Below are 24688 nucleotides of genomic sequence, written 5' to 3' on the forward strand. Positions count from 1 at the left end.
GGTAAGGAGGTGGATAGGGCTCTATTTTCCGTCTTTAGGGAGACTGGTTTGAGGGTGAGGATTTAGGTGTTTTCTCGTTGTTTACATGGTTTTATTTGATTTATTTGAGATACTGTAGGCCGCCGGCCTCACACTCCCGAAAAGTAGGCGGCGGTGATGCAACTCTTGATGCAATCTACCATAACATCGAAGAAGAAGAAGACCTTACGTCATTGGACAGCTCTAGCCAAGCCAACATGGCGGGCACAATGTTGAGGTCGCTCACTAAACTAGGACGTCCTTCAACAAAATTGATATTAAATAGTAATTTGGTCAGCCCTGGTTGCACCGTCTTGCAGAACAGGTGAGATACTCTTATAACGAAATGGGACAACATGTTTCATCAGTCGTTGACATGGTCTACCCTCGGTTATACAATCTGTTGTCCAGCTCATATAACGAAGCTAGCTTCTTACTAGCAACTAGCACGGCATTAAAGCGTACCAAACCAGCTAACCTGTCCACCAACATGCTAAACCTAACTAGCGATCGATTTAAGCAAATATATTGAGAAAGTACTGAATATCAGAATTATGTTCCTGACTTGTCTATGTCTTTTCTTTTACATGGAGACATACTATTGTATCTGGTCTATTTTACGTTTTCTATTAGCTAGCTAGCTCTACCTGTATGTAGGATTACGTTACCGGTCATTTAAAAAGTGTTAGGCTACTTATAGCGTAACAATACTTGCTGCGGGGCAATATTTTGACAGCATATGAACCAGACGCAGATTGCAGTCAGTTGATAAGTGGGACGGTGCTCTTAGTTTTTTTAGGATGTATTGCTAGGAGAACACATAGGCTACAAACGTTTGTATTCCAGCCAGGTAGCCAAGCTCGTAGATATTATGTCACTAAGTATACTAGTTAGCTAAAGTGCCCGACATGCAGTGAGTGTGAATGTATACACAACTTGACGCCAGTGCACTTGTCGGACGGGACATCGTGCATTGAGGTCAAAACCATTGTTAGCCTTTCAGCTAGAATATAATGACGTGCCCTTTAACTATGAAAGGAAGACATTTTTATGTGGTCCTGTAGCTAGAAAGCATATACGGCATCAGTAGCTGTTATCCCTAAACTCTCGGCCATTTTTGGCTATAAAAAGAAACGTTTCAGGAACTCGACGTCCAAACGTCTGTGCTCGTCCCTTTTGTCGAGTAACGAGTGCATCTTATTATAGTAATATCCTTTACATAGTTCTTGGGCCAGTTTGTAATGCTAATCTGAAATTGCACCCTTCACCAGTTGTTTATAAGAAAGCTCTTCCTGCCCTTGTCGTACTGGCCAACTGTTGCCTAGTCTTTCAAGAAACAGAACATTTGATTTTGTAACGTGGGTACTTCCTTGTCTTTTGTTTTAGGCAGAAGCAATGGCAGCCAGATGTAGAGTGGACAGAGCAGTATGCTGGAGCCGTCATGTACCCTTCTGCCATCACCGCAAAATGGACCCCCCCGCCATGGAATGGTATTACCCCATTCTTCCTGTGTAGTAGGCATTTCTGTATTTGGGACTGGTTTGGCAGAGTTAACATTCTTAGCTCAGCTTAACGTAGAATAGATACGTTCTATTCTCCCCATCTTAATGTCAAAATCAGCCAGTCTAATGTTGGGTTATCCACGACTCGGCGTCACTATACACGTCCTGCCTCATCCTTAGACATCGACCCCCCCATGGAGAAGGAGGTGTCCAACCTGACCATCAACTTCGGCCCCCAGCACCCAGCGGCCCACGGCGTGCTGCGTCTGGTGCTGGAGCTCAGTGGGGAGTCTGTGAAGAAGTGTGACCCCCATGTGGGCTTGCTGCACCGTGGCACCGAAAAGCTCATCGAGTACAAGACCTACCTGCAGGTAGGGATGGACTTGTCTGTCTTCAGCGGTTCTACGTAAAAAAAAAAAAAAAAAAAAAAAAAACTTTGAATCCCTTCAAACCTTGAAACCTGTGCTTTTGGTGTCGTCGGTTTTAGGCATTGCCGTATTTTGACCGGCTGGACTACGTGTCCATGATGTGTAACGAGCAGGCCTACTCCCTGGCCGTGGAGAAGCTGCTAAACATCCAGGCCCCGCTTCGAGCACAGTGGATCAGAGGTGAGGGTCGCCTCATGAGGCCGTACTGGGAAAGTTGTGCCACTCTAGCAGAAACACCTGTTGTTATAGCTCCAACATGATTTCAACATCAAAGAGCCTAGTCCAGGGGCGCCCTGTCCTGAGCCTAGTCCAGGTGGCTCACCGGACTAATGCGTGCACCATTTTAGGACAAGGCCTCGCGGCAGCCTGGGTTGGAATCCGGCACTTCACTGCATGTCATCCCCTCTCTCTGTCCTCACTTCCTGTTCTCTCCACAAACACACTGTCTCAGTCATAAATAATAATAAACGGGGTACTGCCATAAAAAAAAATATCTTGGAAAAAAATAAGAAAAAAGGCTGTTTTTTTGCCAGGATAGAGGAAATGGTTTTACTTTGACCTACTCCTTCCCGGACACTAGAAGGCAGCACATAGCCACAGTTGATATCGTGACATTTCCTACTGACGCGCTCACTGTCTTTCCCTGTGCGTCGCACAGTTCTGTTCGGGGAACTGACCCGAATCCTGAACCACATCATGGCCATAACCACACACGCACTGGACATCGGAGCCATGACGCCCTTCTTCTGGCTTTTCGAAGAGAGGGAGAAGATGTTTGAGTTCTACGAGCGCGTGTCGGGGGCCAGAATGCACGCAGCCTACGTCAGGCCAGGTGGAGTCCATCAGGTAGGCTGGAGGGACAAGATGCGTATTTACCCAGGGTCTCTTTGGAACGTCTAATCCAGTGGTGCTCAAACCTGGTCCTCGGGGACCCCCTGTCCTGCACGTTTTAGAGGTTTCCCTCTTCCAACACACCCGATTCAAATGAATGGGTCATTATCTAGCTCTGCAGAAGCCTGGTGACGACCTATTCATTTAAGTCAGGTGCGTCTAAAACATGCAGGACAGGAGGTCCCCGAGGACCTGTGTTCAATAGGTATTTCAACTGCTAGGCTCATAAGCTCAGTTAGGGAAGCTGCCAAGATGGGGGACGTCGAGCTAATGGAAATATCTCTGTCACCTAGGACATGCCTCTGGGTTTGATGGACGACATTTACGAGTGGTGCAAGAACTTTTCAATCCGGATCGACGAAGTGGAAGAGGTATTTAGTGCACGCACTCACAGCGTGCGTGCGATACTGTGACCTTGTGTTCGGATGAGAGCTGCGAGAACCTAGATGTGTAACGTTGTCCCATCGGTTTCCTGCGCAGATGCTGACAAACAACCGCATCTGGAAGAACCGTACTGTGGACATCGGGATTGTGACTGCAGAGGAGGCACTCAACTACGGCTTCAGGTAGAGGGGGTGAACCACACACACATCACACACGGTTGGTGTCTCTCTCCCTCTCCCCCACCTCTCTCTCTCTCTCTCGCTCTCTCTCACTGCTAGCTGTATATAAAATTTCACTGGGTCTTGCAGCTGTTTGATTTACTGAAATTATGAAATTTTATGTTCTACTAGCCATTTGCCTACTTTAGCAAGTCACTGTATTTCCAAGACCTGATATTATAACTGAGACGACACAGTAAATAATTCCTCTTTCAATTCCTCTTTCAATAAGCCCCCGTTCCAGTGTTGAGCATTAATTTAGCTGCACGGTCTGTAGAGATCTTGGGACAAAGCCACTTTTTTGATCTAAAAACGGGATATACGCCGCTTCGAAATATAAGCTGTACAAACACAAGAAAACTGTAAAATCGGGGTACAAGCCACGGTTTTATTTCTGAAAAATACGGTACTCACACACACTTACTCACTCACTCTCTGTGTAAAAGGGAGAGCCGGTATGGTGGGATAAATACACTAGATGTTGACCTCACACCTCTGATTCCAGAAACCCCGGCGTGCTATCTAAAATGACACACGGGGCGGCATTAGATTAGCAATTTGTTGATTTGCGGGAAACTCTGTGTAAAAAGTCCTTCTCTGTCTATGCAGCTCTCTCGTTTTTTTCCTCTCTGTGTACGTGTAACGAGGGCAATCAGAAGCCATATCTCCCACGTGCGAACACAGTCAGCTAAAAGGGCAGCGTCGGTGTGTAAGTTGTGGTCTGAAGGTCTCTGGGAGGGTGGCGCTACCAGTCCTTCAACTGCCTGCCAACCCTTTGCTAGGCGACCATGCTCTTGCTTTTTTCTCTTTTCATATCTCTGCCACACATCTTGTGTAGCTGGTTTTGAACCCCCCCCCCCCCCCCCCCCCCCATCTTCCCATCTCTCTTACAGTGGCGTGATGCTGAGGGGTTCTGGTATCAAGTGGGACCTGAGGAAGTCCCAGCCCTACGACAAGTATGACGAAGTGGAGTTTGATGTCCCGATCGGCACCAATGGAGACTGCTACGACAGGTAAGGAGCGCACACACACACACGTGGCAAGGTTGCCATATACCCCTTTCCTGTTGTCCTGTTTTTTTTGTTGTTGTTTTTTTCACCCCATTTTGATAAAGCTCCTTGGTCAAGGAGGACAACCTTCAGTTAGCACAGTGTATGACCTCTCCCTCCCATCCCCTCTTCCACTTCCTCTCTCCCCTGTTCCTCTCTATTTCTTCTCTCTCTCACTCGCTCTTTCTCCTCTCTCTCCCCTCTGTCTCTCTTTTTCCCCTCTCAACCTACTTCCTCTCTCTCTACCTCCCTATTTCCCCTCTCGACCTATTTCCCCCCTCTCTCTCTACCTCCCTATTTCCCCTCTCGACCTATTTTCTCTCTCTCTCTCCCCCCTTCTCTCTCTCCTTTATCTCTTTCCCCTTTCTCTCTCTTTTTCCCCTCTCAACCTACTTCCTCTCTCTCTACCTCCCTATTTCCCCTCTCGACCTATTTCCCCCCTCTCTCTCTACCTCCCTATTTCCCCTCTCGACCTATTTTCTCTCTCTCTCTCCCCCTTCTCTCTCTCCTTTATCTCTTTCCCCTTTCTCTCTCTCTTTCCCCTTTCCTCTCTCTCTCTCTCTCTCTCTCTCTCTCTCTCTCTCTCTCTCTCTCTCTCTCATCTCTCTCTCTCTCTCTCTCTCTCTCTCTCTCTCTCTCTCTCTCTCTCTCTCTCTCTCTCTCTCTCTCTCTCTCTCTCTCTCTCTTTTCTCTCTCTCTCTCTTTCCCCTTTCTCTCTCTCTCTTCCCCTTTTCCTCCCCATTTCCCCCTCTCCCCCAGGTACTTATGTCGGGTGGAGGAGATGAGACAGAGCCTGAGGATCATGCTGGAGGCTCTCAACAAGATGCCAGCCGGGGAGATCAAGGTGGACGACGCCAAGGTGGCTCGCCCAAGAGGTCTGAGATGAAGGTGGGACTGCCAGGGCAAGGAGGCCTCCATTAAAGGAGCAGTTCACCCAATTTCTGTGTTGTAACTAACCTGTCGTTTTCTTTATAAAGTGGAACTGTTTTTCCACTTCAAATAAAGTTTAATGTATATACAAATAGTATAAGAACAAATTGTGCTAAAAAAAATATATTATATAGTAAATCTTAAGGTGAATTGTTTAATATGTCTACAGTGACTAATGTAACATTGTTTGTTTCATCTTTTCAGATGTCCATGGAGTCACTGATCCATCACTTCAAGCTGTACACAGAGGGCTACCAGGTACCGCCAGGGGCCACTTACACAGCTGTGGAAGCCCCCAAGGTGAGACACACACACACCTAAGATATTAAAGCCTATTCTTGAATAGGCTCAGATATTCTTGAAATGATCTCATATTTTCCAAAATATGTGTGTGTGTGTTCCAGGGAGAGTTTGGTGTGTATCTGGTATCAGACGGCTCCAGCCGACCTTACCGCTGCAAGATCAAAGCCCCAGGATTCGCCCACTTGGTATGGCAGTCACTGTGAATTATTCAATGCCCACCATGAATTATTCATGAACTTAAATACCTTTTCCTCAAGGCTACTTTGAGTTCATTAAGAACATTTGACTAAGTTGAATAAGTCTATTGGTAATTTTCACGAAACCTCCTTGTGTTGAAGGTGGAATGTAGTACTCTAATAATTGTTTTTGTAATTATTATTATTTTTAGCACATCACACTCGATATTTACATTGCCTCAGTTATTTAGTTTCAATAGTTTCAGTGTGAAGACACTTCTGTCCTCCATCTTAGAACCATTTTGCTAAGAGTCTCACACTAGAATATGATGCACAAATGACCAATAGGTCTGCTAGCAAATAACCACACTGTGCAGACAATTACACACAATGTTAAGACCTTGCAGCAAAGAATATGTGATGCACAACATAATACACAACAACATTCCCAGAAAAACACAAAAAGAGAAGCCTTGAAATGAATGCTATTTTTGTTTTCTAGGCTGGTCTAGATAAAATGGCCAAAGGACACATGCTCGCTGATGTTGTGGCCATCATTGGTGAGAAATTGTTCAATCTATCATCACTTTAAAAAAAAAAATTGCGGGTCAATGTGGGTTTGACGGTGGTATTTTCATCTTAACAGGCACGCAGGACATTGTGTTTGGAGAAGTCGACCGTTGAAACTTTGAAGAAGTCGGCTCCACAAATGTAGATGGTTTCCCCTTCTTACTGTACCTTTCTGTCTCTGTATCAGGCTGTCATCCGCTCACTGCAGCATTAGTGATGCCCTGACAGACAACTCCACTCGTAACCACCGCTGTATAATGACTGATAACCTAATAAATATTTTATGACCGAATCACGACTACCTGGCCTCTGTTTTAGCATTGATGAAGATACTGTGGTATGAAGAGAGGTGAATGAGGGAAATGACGGCCTAATTGAAAGAGTAGAGTAGTATTTGATCACCATGGGGGATTGCTGTCTTACAGCTGATGTAACAAGCACAAGATAAACTACAAAAATAACAAGACGCAATATAAATTTAACCGTATCCTTTGGCATGCCTAGTAGGTGTAAAACATGTCAAAGATGTATACCTGTCACTGTCCATAAAGTGCCTGCAAAGAATGTGCACGTTAAAGTTAACCCCTTTGAAGGTTTTCCAGGAAAGGGACAACATTGTTCAAACAGTTGTCAAACTTAGAATGGCACAAAGCGGTATTACGCAACCTCAACCCTTCTGAGTGTTAATCCTTCAATGCGCTGTGGCAAGAGGGAGTGGTCTGATCGAAGAAAATGGACTCATCTCAACCACAACTTCCCCCCTATGTCTGTGTATCTGTGTATGTGTTCACTTCTGTCATCAGTTTCCCAGCCATCGTACTCCGTCAGCCTCCTGGCTCGCTGAGCTGTCAAACGTTTTGGTAAAAAGTTGACAGGTACGGTATTTCAGCAAAGTGATTCCCTGCCACTGTATCAATGATGGGGAGAGCCTGGCTTATCTCAGCCTTTCCACTCTGGATGAATTTGGGCAGTGCTGGTGAGTAGACTATGACCGTATGTTCATGGTTTTGGTTTAGAATATGGTTATATTATAATGATTGATTTTTTTGCAATGATTGGATCTTTGGAGGTAAATGATGTAGATGGTGATCATGAGAATGTTAATGTTTTTGTAGTTGGGTAAGGAATACGAAATAATGTTCAATAAGTGGTGGGGTTTACGTCACAAACAATGTTAAGGAACTCCAATGCATCAAACTAAATTGTTTGTACTGTAACTACACAAAGTAGTTACTGTCTAATAATTGTCGTTTTTTCCATTTAATAATCTTAACTTCTGTGTTCTCAAATGTTTTGGGCATTTTATCCACATTCTCAATCAGTGTTCATATAACAGTATTGCTTGTCATGTACCTCCTATTTCTCTTGAAATGGACACTTCCTGTTTCCTGTTCATACTAAACCATTCTCTTTCATAGTCTAGGTAAAGAGACCATATAGTTCAGCATATAGTTTGAAAATCTGCCTCCATTGAACATTTCCAAAATGTCAGCATTTTACAGTTTTTCACACCTGCTAAGACACATTTCCTGAAACTTTCACCCAAAACTGCTCAAAATCAAACAACACTTTGAAACAGCCCATCAATAAAATAAACTTTGCAGAGCAGTCTTTAGACACTACATCAAATGTAATTATTTATAGTTGTTATATTTATATAATTATATATTTTATATAATAATATAAGATATAATTATATAGATAATTAGGTATGTATTTATAATATAAATACATTTAGTACACAGCGTCACGGGCATGTAGTTACAGATTCGTTTTTAGTTTTTTTATAGTAAATGCATTTTGCAACAAAAATATTGTTATCACAACTAACAGTGAATTGTAAAGACATTGTACACTGTAAGGACAGTGGTGAAAGTAATACAGTTTTGAATGTCTGTATATTCAGCATTTGCAGTAAGTCATAAGAACAAAAATAATTGAAAAGCCCATTACAATACACCCAAACATATTGTGCAACTGCAAAATCAAAGTCAGTGAGAAATCCATTCTGCCTCAGCATCAAGTCTTTGTGCTGGGTCTGGCCAGAGGACTTTGTCCACAGCACAGGCAATATTGTAAATGGGCAACTGAACCTTGCTTCATCTACAAAAAAATATTCATGGAGCATTCTCATGGAATCCAATTCAAACATTATCTATAAATAAAAAAATTATAAGTAGTTTAATAAGTAATACAGAAAGACAGACTTCTGTAGTGGTGTATTTGTATGCCCTCCTGATGACATAAACTACAATTTAGTGGAGCTTACAGTAATAGTACGGGCTGTTAGCATTAAATTATACTGTAAGCATTAGAGCTAAAAGTGTACTGTTACAGTACTTAAACATACTGATATCGTAGATCTTTGACCCTTTCGGAGTTGTGCTCAAAGGGTACGTCATGTGTCCTCTCTTCTCTGTATCAACAGTGTCAGCCTCAATACCAAGGCAGTCCTTCGATGTACACTGTGCTCGACAACTCTTAGTAGTAATAGTGACCACCGTGTTGTAGTGACTTTTGCTGCCCATGTTTACCTTTTTGCATCACAAGTGCATCACCGTGCAAACTTTGTTTTAGTGAGGGACAATGTTTTTTTGTTGTTGCTAAAATAGTATATGTGATCTGCAAATGATGTTTAACTACATGAACTTGTGACAGAGTGATTCGACAAATGGGTTTAGACCATTGGATATTTGGTTCAGAGAATGGGGTTTAGTGTTTTTGCAATTGTATAAAACTGTAACAGTTCTAATGGAAATTTATGGACACGATTACAGTATAATAATCAGCATTCTATTTCAGTAATTTTTTTATTAAACCAAAGAATGATAAACTATGCCTACAAATTGACACGTTATATTGCTGAACATAAACTTGGGATATAATATGGTTTGAAGCTGTATTAATGGTAAGTTTGTTATCAAAGAGTTTATTTTAGACTTTTTTCCCAAACACATATTTTTGCTAAAGAAGCAGAATCAGGATTACTAAGCAACACAGTGTGTGTGAAATGTAATTTGCAGAAATATGCTTCTCACTACATACAGACACGAGTTAGCAAGAGAAAGATTTCCTTTAATGATGCACAATACTGGCACACATGTACTGGATAGTTATGTACATCAAATGTACTGCCGTACGTATAATGTTAGAAGAACATCGGATGTCTGTAAGATAAATACAAAAATAGCTTTTTCTATTTAGCTCATCACATACTCAACCAGAAAGAGGAAACCAGAAGACATGATAAACATTTTGTAGATAACAACCACATGACCAATATTCTCCGTCTTTTACGCAGGTGTGCAAACATCTTTGGTCCACATAACAGCCAGTAAACAGTAGAAAGTGGTCGTTATAAGTTGTTGATGATTTATAAAACATCTGAACGTGATATTAGCATTTGAGTGACCAAATAATAGAGACGTTTATTTTCCTTCGTTTTCCAGCCGCCCTCGTGGAACCTGAAATCTGTTACGTCCTGGATGGCATCCTGTTTCTGTACGGCATCATCCTCACGGCCCTCTACTGCAGACTCAGGGTAAGGCCTCTCATCCTCATCCATCCGTCTCCTCCGTCTATTTCCCGCCAGTCTTTCAATGCTCCCCAGGTGTGGATGACACCAATATAGAGATATAACTCTGTTTATGCTGCCCCTTACATAAACTTCAGTTATATGCTTGCGATGTGATTGACACCTATCAGAGTTTTGTGGCCCTGTGTCCCAAGTTGTGAGATTCCACCATCACACCTAAACAGACCCAACAACTCCTACACAGCTGTTAGCTTATGATCATATTCAACAGGGTGAAGCCAAGTCAAAATCATGTTAAATGAACATGTTAAATGTACACACTTGATGATTACATAGACGCTGAACAGCAACGTTGCGGTGGTCACTTTTTAAACACGTTCTTTCTTACCAACAGATGAATGCAATGAAGCAGCAGCCAACGGCACCGGTAAGAACACATTTGACACGTCACTATACATCATGCACGCACACATCCACAAAGTCACACCTATAGCTTCTCTTTCGCACACATCCACAAAGTCACACCTATAGCTTCTCTTTCTCACTCCGTTTTTTGGCAATGAAACTCAGAACCCAGAAAATAATATTTTCGTGTTGTCATCACAATGATGAATCTCATCTGAAGCAATAGTTCCATTGCGTTACCTATTTCTGCTGTATCTGACAGAAAAGAGGTAGTGTATCTGGTGCATGACACAAGAACGTGTTGAGCATTTAAAGAGTATGTTGAATGTGTTTGTCTGACCAAGAGTACTTTTGTCCCCCATCACAGAAACAAGAGAGCGTCTACATGGTAAGTCCTTTATGGATGATGAGGAGGAGGACGTCGAAGATGAAGAAAAAGTAGGGGAGGCAATGAGGAGGAGATCATCTAAATCTCTCTCACTGTCCCCTCCCTCCTCTCTCTCCCCCTCCCTCCTTGATCTCTTCTCCCCCTCACTCCTTTCTCTCCCCTCCCTCCTCTCTCTCTCTCTCTCTCTCTCTCTCTCTCTCTCTCTCTCTCTCTCTCTCTCTCTCTCTCTCTCTCTCTCTCTCTCTCTCTCTCTCTCTCTCTCTCTCTCTCTCTCTCTCTCCTCTTCTCTCTCCCTCCCTCCTACCTCCCTCATCATCGCTCCTCTCCCTCTCCCTTACTCCTCTCTCTCTCTTGCTCTCTCTCCCTCTTTCTCTCTCCCTCCCTCCCTCCACACTCTCTCTCTCTCTCTCTCTCTCTCTCTCTCTCTCTCTCTCTCTCTCTCCTCTTTCAGGGATTAGACCACCGTGCCCAGCAGGACACCTATGAGGAAATTGGTAAAAAGAAAGGACTGCATTAGTGGAGAAGGAACATGGATGAAAGGTGGTAATTTTGGATGTCTTTACGTCATTATTTACAACTTTTTTTGTTGTTGCTTTTTTCTTCTTCTATTTGCCATGTTTTATGCTGTGAAGACTACATTTTGTAAACCAATTTGTATTTTTTTTACCCTTGTAAGCGATAGAGCCAAAATGCTCATATTTGTTCAAATATATCATGACACAAGTGTGAAAAAGAGAAGTTGAGCAGAGTGGAAGTTTCAATGTTGTTTCCTTAGAGTATGATAAACTGATCTGCTTCCTTCTGCTTATTTTTGAAATTATTCTAACATACATATAAAACAATGAGGTAGCTGTCTGTGGTGTGTCATCTCTTCACACAATTAGGTGCTTCCACTTATGAGGTTGACTTTTAGGTCCTGGTACCATGGCAACTAGCCCTAGCCTCCGACCAGCCTCTGTCCGACTCATTTCCTGTACAGAGCCACACAATTTTTTTTGTCTCTGTGTGTGTAGGCAATGTGTATTCTTTGTGTGTATGTGTGGTAATTTGTTCCTGTGTGTTCTTGGTGTGTCAGTCCCTCGTAAATTGGTTTGTGTGACTGCATATGTGAGGGTGATATTTTTTGTAAAAAAAAATTAAGGGATGATTATATAGATGACAGTAGCACCTGTAAGTGAAGAGTGGTAGTGTGAGAGAGAGAGTGGTAAATCCTACTATGTCCAATACTTGCCATTTGGTGAGCGGTAGCCTACAATTCTTCCTTAGTCGAGAAGTTGGGCTCTCACGCATAGACACATTAAGTACAATATAATAACATAATACAAAATGCGTACAGAAGTCCAGACCTAACTTAACAAAAAATATGAACGTAGCATTGTGTGTCAATGTAGCGCTGAGTTTTTAAATGTTGTAGGCTATAGCTACTCTGTAGCTACTCTGATTGGTCTCATCCACCTCTAACTAAATGTGCCTGGGGCTGTTGTAACTGTTTCATAAAAAAAAAAGCTTTTTATCACGGCATAAAGTGATCCAGTGTTGTTCAAAACAAAGTTGGCATGTCTCTATGGCTATTTCAAGTATCCTCAAATCAATTAAAACTTTCTGAAACTATCTTTTTAACTGTGTTTTATACTTTGTAGTTAGTTTTACTTTGTGATTCAATCGAACGCATGACGAGTTTCCACCTGCGACATTCCACCTCACATTTGACTGTAGAGCTGTGTTTTGTGCATGTAAGAACGAGAAAATAACTGTCGTGGTGTATTGGCCAAACTGGAATGGCGAGTAAGTAAGTGTGCGTGCGTGTGTGCGGATCTGCTAGTGAGAGAGGAAAAAAGGGAGAGAGAGGCGGGAAAGAGATCTTGCGACAGGTGTATCCGAAAAGACAGGTACACCCATCCTACGTCGTAGACAAACAGTTTTCGTGACGCCTCACTTCCATTTCGACATTCATGTCAACTTGGTTAAGAAATATGGATAACTTCGCGCACGGAGAGAACTGTTCTTAAGTATCTTCAATGACAGGGCGCTTGACAATTGGATCATTAGCCTCACTTCCATTTCGACATTCATGTCAACTTGGTTAAGAAATATGGATAACTTCGCGCACGGAGAGAACTGTTCTTAAGTATCTTCAATGACAGGGCGCTTGACAATTGGATCATTAAAGTAATCTGTTTAGTGGCATAAAGTGCCACCTACGCCAGATTATCCACGGGCGGACATGCAGTAAACATGATTGGGACCAATTTACCGATTTGTGTGGGATTCGTTGCAAATGGAGTTCTACACACCTGTTGAATGAAGCAGTTGGACTCGCGGTCTGTGACAGATAATCGATCAATAATGACGTCGCACCCGGGTGGGACGACACTGCGTCTGTGGTTACTTTTTACATTCAGTAAGTACTTTTATTGAGGCTATGTTATAGGCTACTAGTCACGATAAAGGACATAATGCGATACATTTGAGTTTTAAATGCTTTTGTATAGCAAGAAAAGGAAAATAAACCATGCCTATCTAATACAGCCCAGTGAATGTTTAATTTAATAAAGGAATATATGAATAGTGTTAGCTAATGTGGAAACTTGTCTGTAGCCGACACCTTTGGCTATTGTCCAACTTCCAAGGAGAGACTTGAAGCTGTAAGAAAGATGAGAAAAGTCTAGGGTGGTGTGGGGGGGGGAGTCTGGTATTTCTGGTTTAACAGGTTACTGTTGATCAGTGCCCCTCCTTCCTGTCTGTGATTCAGGTTGACTGGGGCCCTATCTTAGTGCCCTACACACTACAAACAGTACAAACATATTTTGTGTGTTGTAGGCTATGTGTCATAACAGATTTTCTAGTAGAAACACTTTTGTGTGTGTGTGTGTGTGTGTGTGTGTGTGTGAGAGAGAGAGAGAGAGAGAGAGAGAGAGAGAGAGAGAGAGAGAGAGAGAGAGAGAAAGAGAGAAAGAGAGAGAGAGAAGGACACTGTGTGAGTGCACTCTTCCAGACGTGTGTTCATCCTTAGAGAGGATAACAGACAGACAGACAGACAGACACTCAGTCCAAACACTGTCTCAAAGCTAGTGCTATGCCAGTAATGTTGTGTAGGCAGATTCCACTCTAAACCTCAAGGCCTTACCTTCATGTCCATAGACTCACCACAGACACACACACACACAGAGTTAGTGTAGTTACACCAAGTGTGCCAGTAAATGTGAATCGCCATCTTGTCTGCTGGCAGTACCTGAACTGCATGGGATACAAAAAAAAGTTAAAGTATACTGTAAAACGCTAGACATGTAAACCTCTTTATATTGTATATTGATGAAGAAAGTGTTTTGTCTGTCACTTCATTAACAAAGTGACTAATTAGGGGGTCAGATGGCTCAGTGGTTAGGGAATTGGGATATTATCAGAAGGTTGCCGATTCGATTCCCGGCTGTGCCGAATGATGTTGTGTCCTTGGGCAAGGCACTTCACCCTACTTGCCTCGGAGAGAGTGTCCCTGTACTTACTGTAAGTCGCTCTGGATAAGAGCGTCTGCTAAATGACTAAATGTAAAATGTAAATGTGATGTAAATTCAGTTGAGTTCTGGACTATTATCAATCTGAGATAATAATCTGAGAAAACCAGACCTCTGACAATAAATGACAACACAACACTGGGTCTCAATCATGTCTCTCAGCTCTGAAGGGCCCTCTTTTATAGGGCACAAGAAAGTAAACATAAATAGTGACAGTCAGGCGGTAATTGTTTTACAACAGTCACAGAGAAAGGGATTCACCGCTCCCAGCCCGTGGCCACTCTCAGGGCAGAGGGGGAGATCATAGGTGGGGTTCTCCCTGTAGTCATCACAAGGGACATTTACTATATGGACGAATAGTGTGCATATATATAATATGTTCACAATCAAGTTAATTAGAACAAAAGAACAACAAACATAACAAACAACTGATGATAATCAGGGTCCCATTCTACATGGCCTGTCTGTGTGCGAGTGAGTGAAGATGACATTAGATGACTGTGTGAAGTTTGTTAGTGATGTCCACACCAAACAGGCCAGTGAGTTTAGAATGCAAACAGTGCATTGTGTGTGTATTGGAGAGAGAGAGAGAGAGACAGAGAGAGAGAGAGAGAGAGAGAGTTTGCTTTTTAGGGTCTCTCCGTTGAAGCAACATATCTTCCTTTCGTCATCTCCTTACCACCTACTGTGTTTCACACTATCTTAAAATCGGACCCTTCTAAATACCTCCAAACCTGCGCCTTCTTTTTGCATACCTGCTGTCCTTAATTCCCTCAAGTATACGGAAGGATTTAAAGAAAGTGTCAGACTTCAAGTTTGGCACAGTACATAGATTAAAAGACAGTGGGTTATTACTTTTATAAAGTCTTGTATTACCTAAAAAGTATGTTCGTTAGATTAGTCCAACATTAACTCAATGCACTTTGTGTATGTTAGGTTGTGTAACCCTCTAATTTATATTTCCCTTATATGTCCCTTTCCTTCTCCTGTTCCCTCTCTCTTTTCCACTCCTCCATTTTGCCTCTCCTTTGCTTCCCTCACACCCCCTCCCCCTTCTGTCCCACTTCCCCCCTGTCTTCTCTTCCTCTCTCTCCCCCCCCCTTACTCTCTCTACTTTCTCTCCTACCCTCCCTGTCTCCCTCCTCCCAGTAGCTGTGGCTCTGGGGGACTTTGTGGAGCCCAAGACCCCATTCACTCTGCGTTCCCTGGCCGAGATGGAGACACGTCTTCCCTGCCGTTTCCAGGTGGAGGAGGGCCAGATTGTGGTTCAGGTCACTTGGACCAAAGATATGAGCGATGGCACCAAAGAGTCCATCATCACTGCTCACCGCACCTCTGGACAAACTGGTAGGCTGTCCTTTTGCTCTACCTCGACACAGTTTCAATATAGATGATCTACAGTGTAGTGCTTTTCCAACCAAGTACTGTGATGTTCAGTGATGTTAGTGGTCTTTCACTCTTCTCCTGACCGTGTCTTTTTTGTGTTCCCTATCCCTCCCTCCCTCCCTCCCTCCCTCCCTATCTATCTTTCTCCTCCTCCTGTCTACCCTTCTTTCGGCCTGTCTCTCGCAGCGTTCGGTCTGTGGTCCAGTCGTGTGCGGTTCAGCAGCAGTGATCCCACGGTTGACTCCTCCATGATCATCATGGACACGGATCTGTCCGACGAGGGAAAATACTCCTGCAAAATCAGCACCTTTCCCTCTGGAAACTTTGACATCCAGCTCTCACTAACCGTGTGGAGTAAGTCTGTCATTTTCATGTCCTACCTGTTTTGTTTTTTTTAGGGGGGGGGGTCATATGTAGTTGCTGTGAATGGCTCAAAGTAGATAGCTGTGGTGATTGTTGGGATGTTATATCCATGCTACCCAAGCTAGTTCGTGTTAGATCTGTTTGCCGATGTAGCTTTGAGAATGAAAACGTGGGTGGAGTCCAGCAGTTTTGCTCTACTCCAAATGTCCAAGCCAGTTTCTGCCTTTGACGTTTATGAATTCAAGCCTAATTATGAAACGATGCATTATTTTTTGTAGAAAAAGCCTTTCAAGCACCATTTTAAGGCTGATAAGATCCAGAGACATAAGCTCCACCCCTATTATCATGTGCTTGAGAACTTCCACAACCTTTCTCGATTCTCATCTCAACCTTTGACCCCCCCACAGGCGTGCCCATATCTTACCTGGACCCTGTAGTTCTGGAGGAGGGCCAGTCCTTCCGAGTAGCCGCCTCCTGTCGCGCTGTTGGCCGACCCCCGCCCACCCTCTCCTGGGACACGGACCTGACCGGCCAGTCGAGCAACCGGACATTAGAGGGGGGCACCGTATCTTCCTATTTCTCGCTGCACCCCCTGCGGAATATGAACGGGAAGAAGCTGGACTGCCTGGTACACCACCCAGCACTGGATCGACCCCGCAGGATAAGCAACAACCTCGTCGTTCACTGTAAATACGCTAAACCGCTGTGCTTCATGTGACAAATTAGGGGTGGCTCAAATCCTTCAAAGGCAGGAAATTCAAACATTGACTGTACGTGTAGTCACAGGGAAAAGTTGAGAAGGATCCAGTCTCACGCAAACTGTGTGCATAAACCAAATTGCAGTCCAGGACCTTTAAACACATCCTTTCCATGCACACCACCCAGTAGAGACACAATTAAGTTCGACAGATGCATCTTTCTGGGATTTTATCCATTCAGCAAAAGGCCCAATCTTTTTGTATTCATTTAGTCAAGTTTGTGTTTCGTGTTTTAACTCGTTTACCTTGACCTTAGTTAGCGGGGATTAGTAGGCCAAAGCGCTGCCATTCCAAATCTGATTGCTAATGTTTGTAGCATTATATGAAGTGTCTCCTGTAATCATATGGCTGGCTAATGGAACAATTGATGTGCTTGTGTGTCCTTCAGATCCCCCCCATGTGGATGTATCTGGGTTTGATAAGAACTGGTATGTGGGGCTGGAAGGAGCTACGCTCAGATGTGAGAGCGGAGGAAACCCCAGATCTCACAGTTTTATCTGGACAAGGTACTGTGACACCCGCCTGACTGTACCTTGATGATTGATTTCCTGTCTGGCTGTTGTGGCTGACTCAGCTTTTCTGGTCTGTTTTTCTTGCTCCTCCGATGATGTTTCTTTTCCCAGAATTACTTTTTTACGAAATGTTTAAGGTATGACTTCAGGCTTGTTCTTTAATGTTTGAAGGCCACTAAGTTGAAAATACTCATCTGAAAGAACTGTAAGAGCAAGGGAACCAAAGTAACTAGATGTTCAAGTTTTTCCAAAATTCATATATTTGCATTACATTTACATTACATTATTTGATCTGTATGTTTGTGGTGAAAATGTTCTTGTTTTGTATATTTAGGTAACTATCCCTTACACTGACACAAGTGGTGTCTGATTACACTGCATGTTTCTTCTCTGTAAAAGGATAAGGGCTACAGTACGATGAATTCTGTTTTTAAGAGCTGTAATCACATGTAAACCTGACATCGCGTGAAGAATGCTTGAGTCATTAAAGGGCGCTTCCTGAATGAGATTAATGCAGTCTCGGGGTGTGGTGTATGATGAGAAGAGATGGGTCACTGTAGAAAACTTTTTAAAAGCCACAGTTAGGCCTGGGATGGCGTGAATCAATTAGTTCTCGAAACTTAAGCACACTGTAAGTGTATTTGGAAAGAAAGTTCAGCTAAAAGTCATGTGACTGAATGAATTAGTGTATGAAGTATGTGTGCGTTTGTGTTAGGTCTTAATAAAGCATTTGACACTTTTGTATTAAGCAAGTTAGTCACAGGAACACACCTAAAGGAACCAGGGTTACTAAGCCACAAGGCCTACGCACAAATACGTGTGCACACACTGATGGACACACAAACACACACACACACTCATGCACAGCGGTTGCGGCAGCGGGCAAACCTGTTTTCTCAGTGTACTAGTCAAGTTAGTGAAGTAATTCTCAAGTCACGGTGTCAAGTTGCAGCTTGTGCAGAAAGCCAAAAGAAGAAGTTTCACACGATAAAGGAAGGGAAAGGGGGGTGAGAAAAAGAGGAGTGGGCTCTGGAAAGCGGGGTGGAAGAGAGTGAAAGTGCAAGGATGAAAGGAGGTGTGGAGTTGGAGTAGGAAAAGAGGAAATATATTTTTTTCCCCAGAGATTATTTTACACAGCATCAGTGACATATGTAAAACGTATTCTCTCTGACAATAGGCACACTGTTTATAGTTCCAAAACAAGTAACAATCTGGTCAGAGGTGATAGAATATGGAGTTCTTGTAACATTTTCTTTAGAGTACGTTGAACTACATATGTCTACAGCACTAAATGGTACACTCAACAACTATACACATATGTGTTAACACATACATATGTGTTACAGGTAGCAATATTGTATTACACTTGCTTCTTTATTGGGTCAAGAGCTCTGACTTAGAAACATATCTATCTGACACTGGTTTAACTCAGTTACTTTGCAGGAACTGAAAGTCCACTGTACTTGAGACATTTACATTACATTTACATTTAGTCATTTAGCAGACGCTCTTATCCAGAGCGACTTACAGTAAGTACAGGGACATTCCCCTGAGGCAAGTAGGGTGAAGTGCCTTGCCCAAGGACACAACGTCAGTTAGCATGACCGGGATTCGAACTGGCAACCTTCGGATTACTAGCCCGATTCCCTCACCGCTCAGCCAACTGACTCCACCTTTGATCAGTTCTTACCTGGCTGCTTTCATAGTTATCTGGATACAATATGTGATGCCTGTCTTTCTGACTGTGGGTTCAGGATAGGTATTGACAGTTGGGGTGTTTAACATTGGTTACAAACCTCAAGCACCCAAGTGATCCCCTGGTTGGTTACAGACCACACCTTGAAAAGAGTCTGTATGTGAAATTTTAAGCGGGTAGGTGGGTGCTATTTTGTCCCCATCATTTTGGATGAAGGTAAATAACTGTGTGACAGTTGTGTGATCCATTGTTCACTTCTCTGTTAAATGTACAGGAAGGGGAATGCTATGCCAACATGTTCTATATGTTCCTGCTGTTTGCAGAAAGGGCGGAGCCTTGCCAGAGGGTGTGATCCCGCAGAATGAATCCCTCCTGTTTGGCCGGCCCCTAAGCCTGACGGACGCCGGCACCTACCAATGTGTGGCCAAGAATGTTGTAGGGGTGGGGAAAGGAGATATGGAGGTCATCATATCAGGTAGGACTACTTTGTATCATTCATATCGTTGTTCATTCAAGCATGTATGATTCCACAAAAAAGGGCAAGGTGTCATTTTAAAAATGTCTAACCAGTGAAATTCACGATGACAGCCAAAAATGTGTTTGAAGACATACAGCATGTGTAATTGCTAGTTTCGCACAACGTACCTACCGTGCTTTTAAAACAGTACATTTACTTGTTGATCAGCTTGTGACTGTCACTTCCTGTTTGTCTGCCCCCTCCACCAGACACACCCCAGAAGAAGACGATGTTTGACGATCTAATGCTCCCCATCGTGGGCGCAGCTGCAGGCGGCCTCCTGCTCATCATGCTCATCATTGTCATCAGTGTCACATGCCACCACAAACACAAAAGCAAGAAACTGAAGAAGGAGCTGACAGTAAAAAAGTGTGTTTCGGTGTCGCTTTATACTTTATCGACTTGACTTCTCTCTTAACTTATTTGTAGACCATGTTTTGGGATCTGTTTGTTTAAACATTTTCTCACGCCTCTCTGTCTTGCAGGGAAGAAATTTGCAGTCTAACCCTGTCACGACAAGCCTCCTTCAGGAGAATGAACTCTGTCAGCACAGATGCCAGAGGACAGGTATATCACGTTTCATAATATCACTGCCTGTCCCCAATAATGGAAATGTATTAGCCACACAATGGGACCATACAGACATAGATCAATCCCTCTTTCATTGTAAAATCTTCATCAATGTGTTTTTTTGTCCACGTCAAAGCATAATTATATGTCTATGTTTTCCCACTCCATTTCTGGATCAACATTTCTCATTCTCCAAGAACTCAGTGATTATTATCACCCCTCGGTTTTTTTCACAGACGGAGGAGAATATCCCTCTGAGGGTGGAGGGGACCCTGCGGACTAGTCTTTCCTCCTTGGCGGTCAGTCTACAAATCAGTGTGTTTCTGCATGCGAAGCGGGGGACGGAGGCTTTAGTCTCCAGAAGCCTGGCGGCTAGGTTCTGAGGCAACACACCTCAACATGAACTCTCCCTATGTATACTTTCACAAACCTTTATATACTTTTATACAAGCATACAGCACGCACAGTCAAAATGAGACTAGTCCTGGGCTAAAAATACATGGTAACTTGGACATAGTTAATTAGGGTATTGTTAGAGACGCATTTAAACACAAATCAATGAAACACGTTGTGATTCAATGTCATTTTGTACGGCCGGGAATCGAACCGGCTACCTTCTGATTGGTAGCCCGATTCCCTAACTGCTCAGCTATCTGACGCCCATTTGACTCCCAGACGTTATACTATTGCTACTTGGCAACCATGCATTATGAGCAATTTGTGTCCCAATGCAAGAGAAAATTTATTGTTTGCCCAGTTTTATCACTGCTGTTGGGAAAATGAACCAGTATGAACTATCCATATGAACCATATGAACTATCATTCCAAATAAGTCATTCAGCCCTGTGTGGGTGACTTCCGGTTGTTGAGTTGTATCTTGTTTACCTACACCACTGTCTTCTTCTACTTTCTCTGTTTCCTCTTCAAACAGGATCAGACTCGCTGCCGAGATAGTCGTTCTACTCTGTCTGGCGGACGGTACGGAGGGGGAGGGGGAGTGGTGCTGGACTACCTGGGCCGACCAGTTATCTACAACAACTCACGGAGGGGGAGAGAGAGAGCCCTGGAGAGGGACGAGGAGAACCGAATGAGAGTGGAGTCGTATGTGCAAAACAGCACTATGTCTATGGTAAGAGCGTGTAAGGGCTGTGTGTGTTTGTGTGTGTTTGTGTGTCTGTCTGCACACACATATCTATGCAGAGGTTCATCAATGCCTTTCTTTGTGCGGATCAAATGATATGCCAGCCAAAACACTCTAAAGCCAGCTCGTCACATCAATTGAGATATTGTCCCTCTCTCCAGGAGGAAAACCACCTTCACCCGCCTCTCCACCCCTCTTCCTTTTCGATGGAACAGTCCGCCGAGCTTCACAGGTCCTTGAACGGCAGTGCCATGATCCCAGTAGAGGGGGGTTTGAGGCAGGGGACTGTCAGCAGGAACCAGCAACACTCTCCTCTGAGCCTCAGCTACCCCCCAGTGACGGACGATGAACAGGACGAGGACGAAGGTGTGGGCGAGGTCCGGGGAGGTCAGAGGAGCCCCATGGACGAGGGCAGGGGGGATGACCGCTACAGCGAGACCAACAGCTCCCAGATATCGGACGTTCCAAACCACCAGCACTACCAGCAGCAGCCCAACGGCACCCTGAGACCCAAAGCTAGCGTGATCAATCCCCACACAACCATCATACACAAGGCCCAGATCGTGTAGAGGATGAGGAACAGCCAGGCTGTGCGTGTTCGTGTGTGTGTTTTCACATTGTACTCGAACCAGTGGATGATATTTTGGGGACTTTACCTGGATTGGAACTGCACATGCTGACACTGAGGATCTCGCTCTTTTAGCCTAACGGAACCGATCAAACATTCTCGGGTGAATGTAATTGGTCGCTGTGACTGTGTTCAGTTGGGCTATGCAATATGGGATTTGTACAGTACCTGGTGGAATACCTCTGTCAATTTGCTGTCCCTCCTCACCACACCTGACTCGAGAACAGATCTCCTCCACCTTAGCCTCGAGCACTGAGACATTCTTGATGACTCCTTAATGAGCTGCCATGCATACTGTCAATATGAACTGAAATCTGAAGGTTGAGAGATCAGGTTTTTACATGGACTTAAGCCCAGATATGTTAGTACTGGAATATCCATTGTCATTTGGGTAACTTACACTGGAACTTTTGCCTGGAAAAGAACCACTCTGAGCCTGACTGGTTCACAGGTTTCTTATGATCTTTTACATTACCCTCTACATTACCCCCTACATTATCTCCTATCCTTTGGATCAGACTATTTCCTGGATGGAGCACTCATTAATGCAGAGATTCTAAGTGGTTGGATTTGTGGCAAAGGGCAACTTAGGTAGACTGACACATGGATAGTTTTAGGACTTAACAGTTCTCAAACTGTGAACACTGTTACAGCATGCATTTGAATGGGTCAAAGTGTTTTTTTTTTACATTTTATGTGAAAGTTCATCAAGCCTTAGTGTTGTGTTGTCGTATTAAAAAGCTCACAAAGAACGATGTGCCAAATCAAACATATGTTAAGACAAAGAACCTTGTTTTATGGGCCAATATGAAGTATTATTGTGTTTTAAACACGCATGCATTGTTATGGATTATTGTCAATAGTGTATGCTGTAAATGGGTGCCTATTAACAATTGGGACAAGTTTGTGCTCTTTTATTCTTCCATAGATGTCTCTATTTAGTTTACTATCAATATGTTTAGAAATAAAGTCATTTTATAATATACTACAGCATTATAGCTTACATACTAAAATGTTAGTTTACACTGCCCCCTGCTGTGTACTGATTTTAAGTGCATGGAGCTTTTTTAGAAATAGCTACCAACGACTATGCCTCTCCAAAATATTATACAAACAACAAAACAATCCAATCTATAAATGTAAAACTGGCTTTCTGTGCTTTGCTTAAACTAATCTTGTATTCATGTAAGCTCATCAGTAGACATAGAGCTTGTGTGAATTGTTTATTTCGAGAAGGTCCTCATTGTGAAATCGTTCTTGGGGTTTATGTCACTGTTTATGGACTGGGTGGACCTTTTTCATGTGTTTGGAGTAACATCATGTTCTGTGACCTGTTAAAAATCCAGTAAAAAAAATTAGTTCTGTTGTGCTTTATGATAAACATGACTGTAAGAAAGCAAAGCAATGCACGCGATGGGATTTTGTCCAGAAAGTTTCTGGTTTGAGAAACGCCAAACTGCAGCGCTTTTTTGTATTTGGGTGGAATACAAATATTTCCTCTGACCATTTCCCTATGGGTAGCTACATTTATCTGAGATGGATGCTTTTACCTAGCAGTCTTGCTTTAAAGTGTAACAAATGACTCCAATGTCAGCCTTAGCTAGCCCCTTCATATTTTCAAAAAGTGCTTTGTGGTGGGGGGAAAAGTTGTGGGTCAGGGATTAAGTCATGGCTTGTATTCAGACAATAGGTAACGAATTTTTCAGTAAAAAAAATAGGAACGTGTAAACTAATGAAGCCCTAGAGTTGTTTTGCAACACAGAGATCTCAGTGACAGAGGAATGTCTCCCCCCCCCAAAAAAAAAAAACATAAAAACATACCCAACATACTTCCCAAGTATATATGTTCCAGCAATTTCTGATCCATGAGTATATTTCGCTTCCTTCTGCGCAGTGATAGTCTACAATTGGCGGGTGTACAGTTCAGTAGAAAGTTTCTACATGAAACTCAGGACTCTCAAGTCTCACGCATTTAAACTATTTATCACGCTCTCACGCAACACCTTGTATTTCTCACGCTGAGAAGGGATTAATTTGTCCCCCTATAGGCCTACACAATTAATGGAGGAGGCGCAGGCATAGAACGGAGGGCAGTTTTCTATGGCAAGCCGTTTTATCATTTAACCAATGAATTCTTGATATCCAAAATTCGAATTGATGATATCCAAAATGCAATTCTTGATATCCAAAATTCGAATTGTTGATATCCAAAATGCAATTCTTGATATCCAAAATTCGAATTGTTGATATCCAAAATGCAATTCTTGATATCCAAAATTGGAATTCTTGATATCCAAAATTGAATTCTTGATATCAAAAATTCGAATTTTGGATATCAAGAATTCATTGGTTAAATGATAAAACGGCTTGCCATAGTTTTCTGCCGAGTTGAGAGCTGTCTCGCATTATACATAGTTAATAGTAGCGATGCCACCAGCCATCAGAAACACCAGTGTGCGAATTATACAATGACAATCGGGGGGGTCTACTCGGTTTAAGTTGGTGGTTAACCATGTTTCTATCATTAACATTGTTGTGGATATTCTACAGCTAATTGCCATTACAAATACATTTGTGCCAGATTTTTTGGGGGTATAGCTAACTTGCCTTTCTTGCACTTTCTCACGACGCGGAACGCACCGCTACGTAGCTACACTGAGGTGATTCAACCGCTGGTCACTCGCGCGCAGTGTTTCTTGAGTTGTATCGGGCACTTTATTGAGTGAATTTTGACTATGGCAGGTGTGTGATATTCCCTGCCATAAAGTCAACATTTCTGTGTATCGCCAAACTGTTATTGAATGAATA

The 24688-nt window shown here is 43.0% G+C and overlaps 3 protein-coding genes across 4 annotated transcripts; all 3 read left to right on the forward strand.

Moving 5' to 3' along the window:
* Positions 1 to 187: 187 nt before the first annotated feature.
* Positions 188 to 6761, forward strand: ndufs2 (NADH:ubiquinone oxidoreductase core subunit S2). The gene is given in 14 exon segments (XM_062449725.1): positions 188 to 343; positions 1405 to 1508; positions 1701 to 1891; positions 2008 to 2128; positions 2607 to 2794; positions 3133 to 3210; positions 3320 to 3405; positions 4335 to 4454; positions 5250 to 5353; positions 5356 to 5378; positions 5625 to 5720; positions 5825 to 5908; positions 6402 to 6459; positions 6546 to 6761. Coding segments are annotated over 14 exon segments (1398 nt in total). The 5' UTR covers positions 188 to 236; the 3' UTR covers positions 6584 to 6761.
* A 492-nt stretch (positions 6762 to 7253) lies between these two features.
* LOC134010003 (high affinity immunoglobulin epsilon receptor subunit gamma-like) lies at positions 7254 to 12408 on the forward strand. Its single transcript, XM_062449833.1, has 5 exons — positions 7254 to 7445; positions 9919 to 10010; positions 10399 to 10431; positions 10777 to 10797; positions 11249 to 12408. Exons 1-5 carry the CDS (start codon positions 7385 to 7387, stop codon positions 11312 to 11314), a joined length of 273 nt encoding a protein of 90 aa, XP_062305817.1. The 5' UTR covers positions 7254 to 7384; the 3' UTR covers positions 11315 to 12408.
* Positions 12409 to 12738: 330 nt separating this feature from the next.
* On the forward strand, positions 12739 to 23428 carry nectin4a (nectin cell adhesion molecule 4a). Of its 2 annotated transcripts, none has more exons than XM_062449636.1 (11): positions 12739 to 13198; positions 15462 to 15656; positions 15882 to 16049; positions 16466 to 16744; positions 17205 to 17322; positions 19348 to 19499; positions 19751 to 19910; positions 20027 to 20108; positions 20348 to 20410; positions 21043 to 21240; positions 21414 to 23428. In XM_062449636.1, exons 1-11 carry the CDS (start codon positions 13099 to 13101, stop codon positions 21819 to 21821), a joined length of 1923 nt encoding a protein of 640 aa, XP_062305620.1. In that variant the 5' UTR covers positions 12739 to 13098; the 3' UTR covers positions 21822 to 23428. The 2 variants fall into 2 exon arrangements, with proteins under 2 accessions (XP_062305620.1, XP_062305619.1); XM_062449635.1 differs by having other exon boundaries at positions 12742 to 13198; positions 15459 to 15656; positions 21414 to 23419.
* Positions 23429 to 24688: the final 1260 nt, after the last annotated feature.

The sequence above is a fragment of the Osmerus eperlanus genome, chromosome 23 (assembly GCF_963692335.1).
Source record: "Osmerus eperlanus chromosome 23, fOsmEpe2.1, whole genome shotgun sequence".
Lineage (NCBI taxonomy): Eukaryota > Metazoa > Chordata > Actinopteri > Osmeriformes > Osmeridae > Osmerus > Osmerus eperlanus.

Coding starts and splice junctions, on each gene's coding strand:
- LOC134010003 (XM_062449833.1), top strand. CDS start 7,385: ATGATGGGGAGAGCCTGGCTTATCTCAGCCTTTCCACTCTGGATGAAT. Junction 7,446..9,918: donor GATGAATTTGGGCAGTGCTG/GTGAGTAGACTA, acceptor TTCGTTTTCCAG/CCGCCCTCGTGGAACCTGAA. Junction 10,011..10,398: donor CCCTCTACTGCAGACTCAGG/GTAAGGCCTCTC, acceptor TCTTACCAACAG/ATGAATGCAATGAAGCAGCA.
- nectin4a (XM_062449635.1), top strand. CDS start 13,099: ATGAAGCAGTTGGACTCGCGGTCTGTGACAGATAATCGATCAATAATG. Junction 20,109..20,347: donor GCACAGATGCCAGAGGACAG/GTATATCACGTT, acceptor TTTTTTTCACAG/ACGGAGGAGAATATCCCTCT. Junction 20,411..21,042: donor CTAGTCTTTCCTCCTTGGCG/GTCAGTCTACAA, acceptor CTCTTCAAACAG/GATCAGACTCGCTGCCGAGA.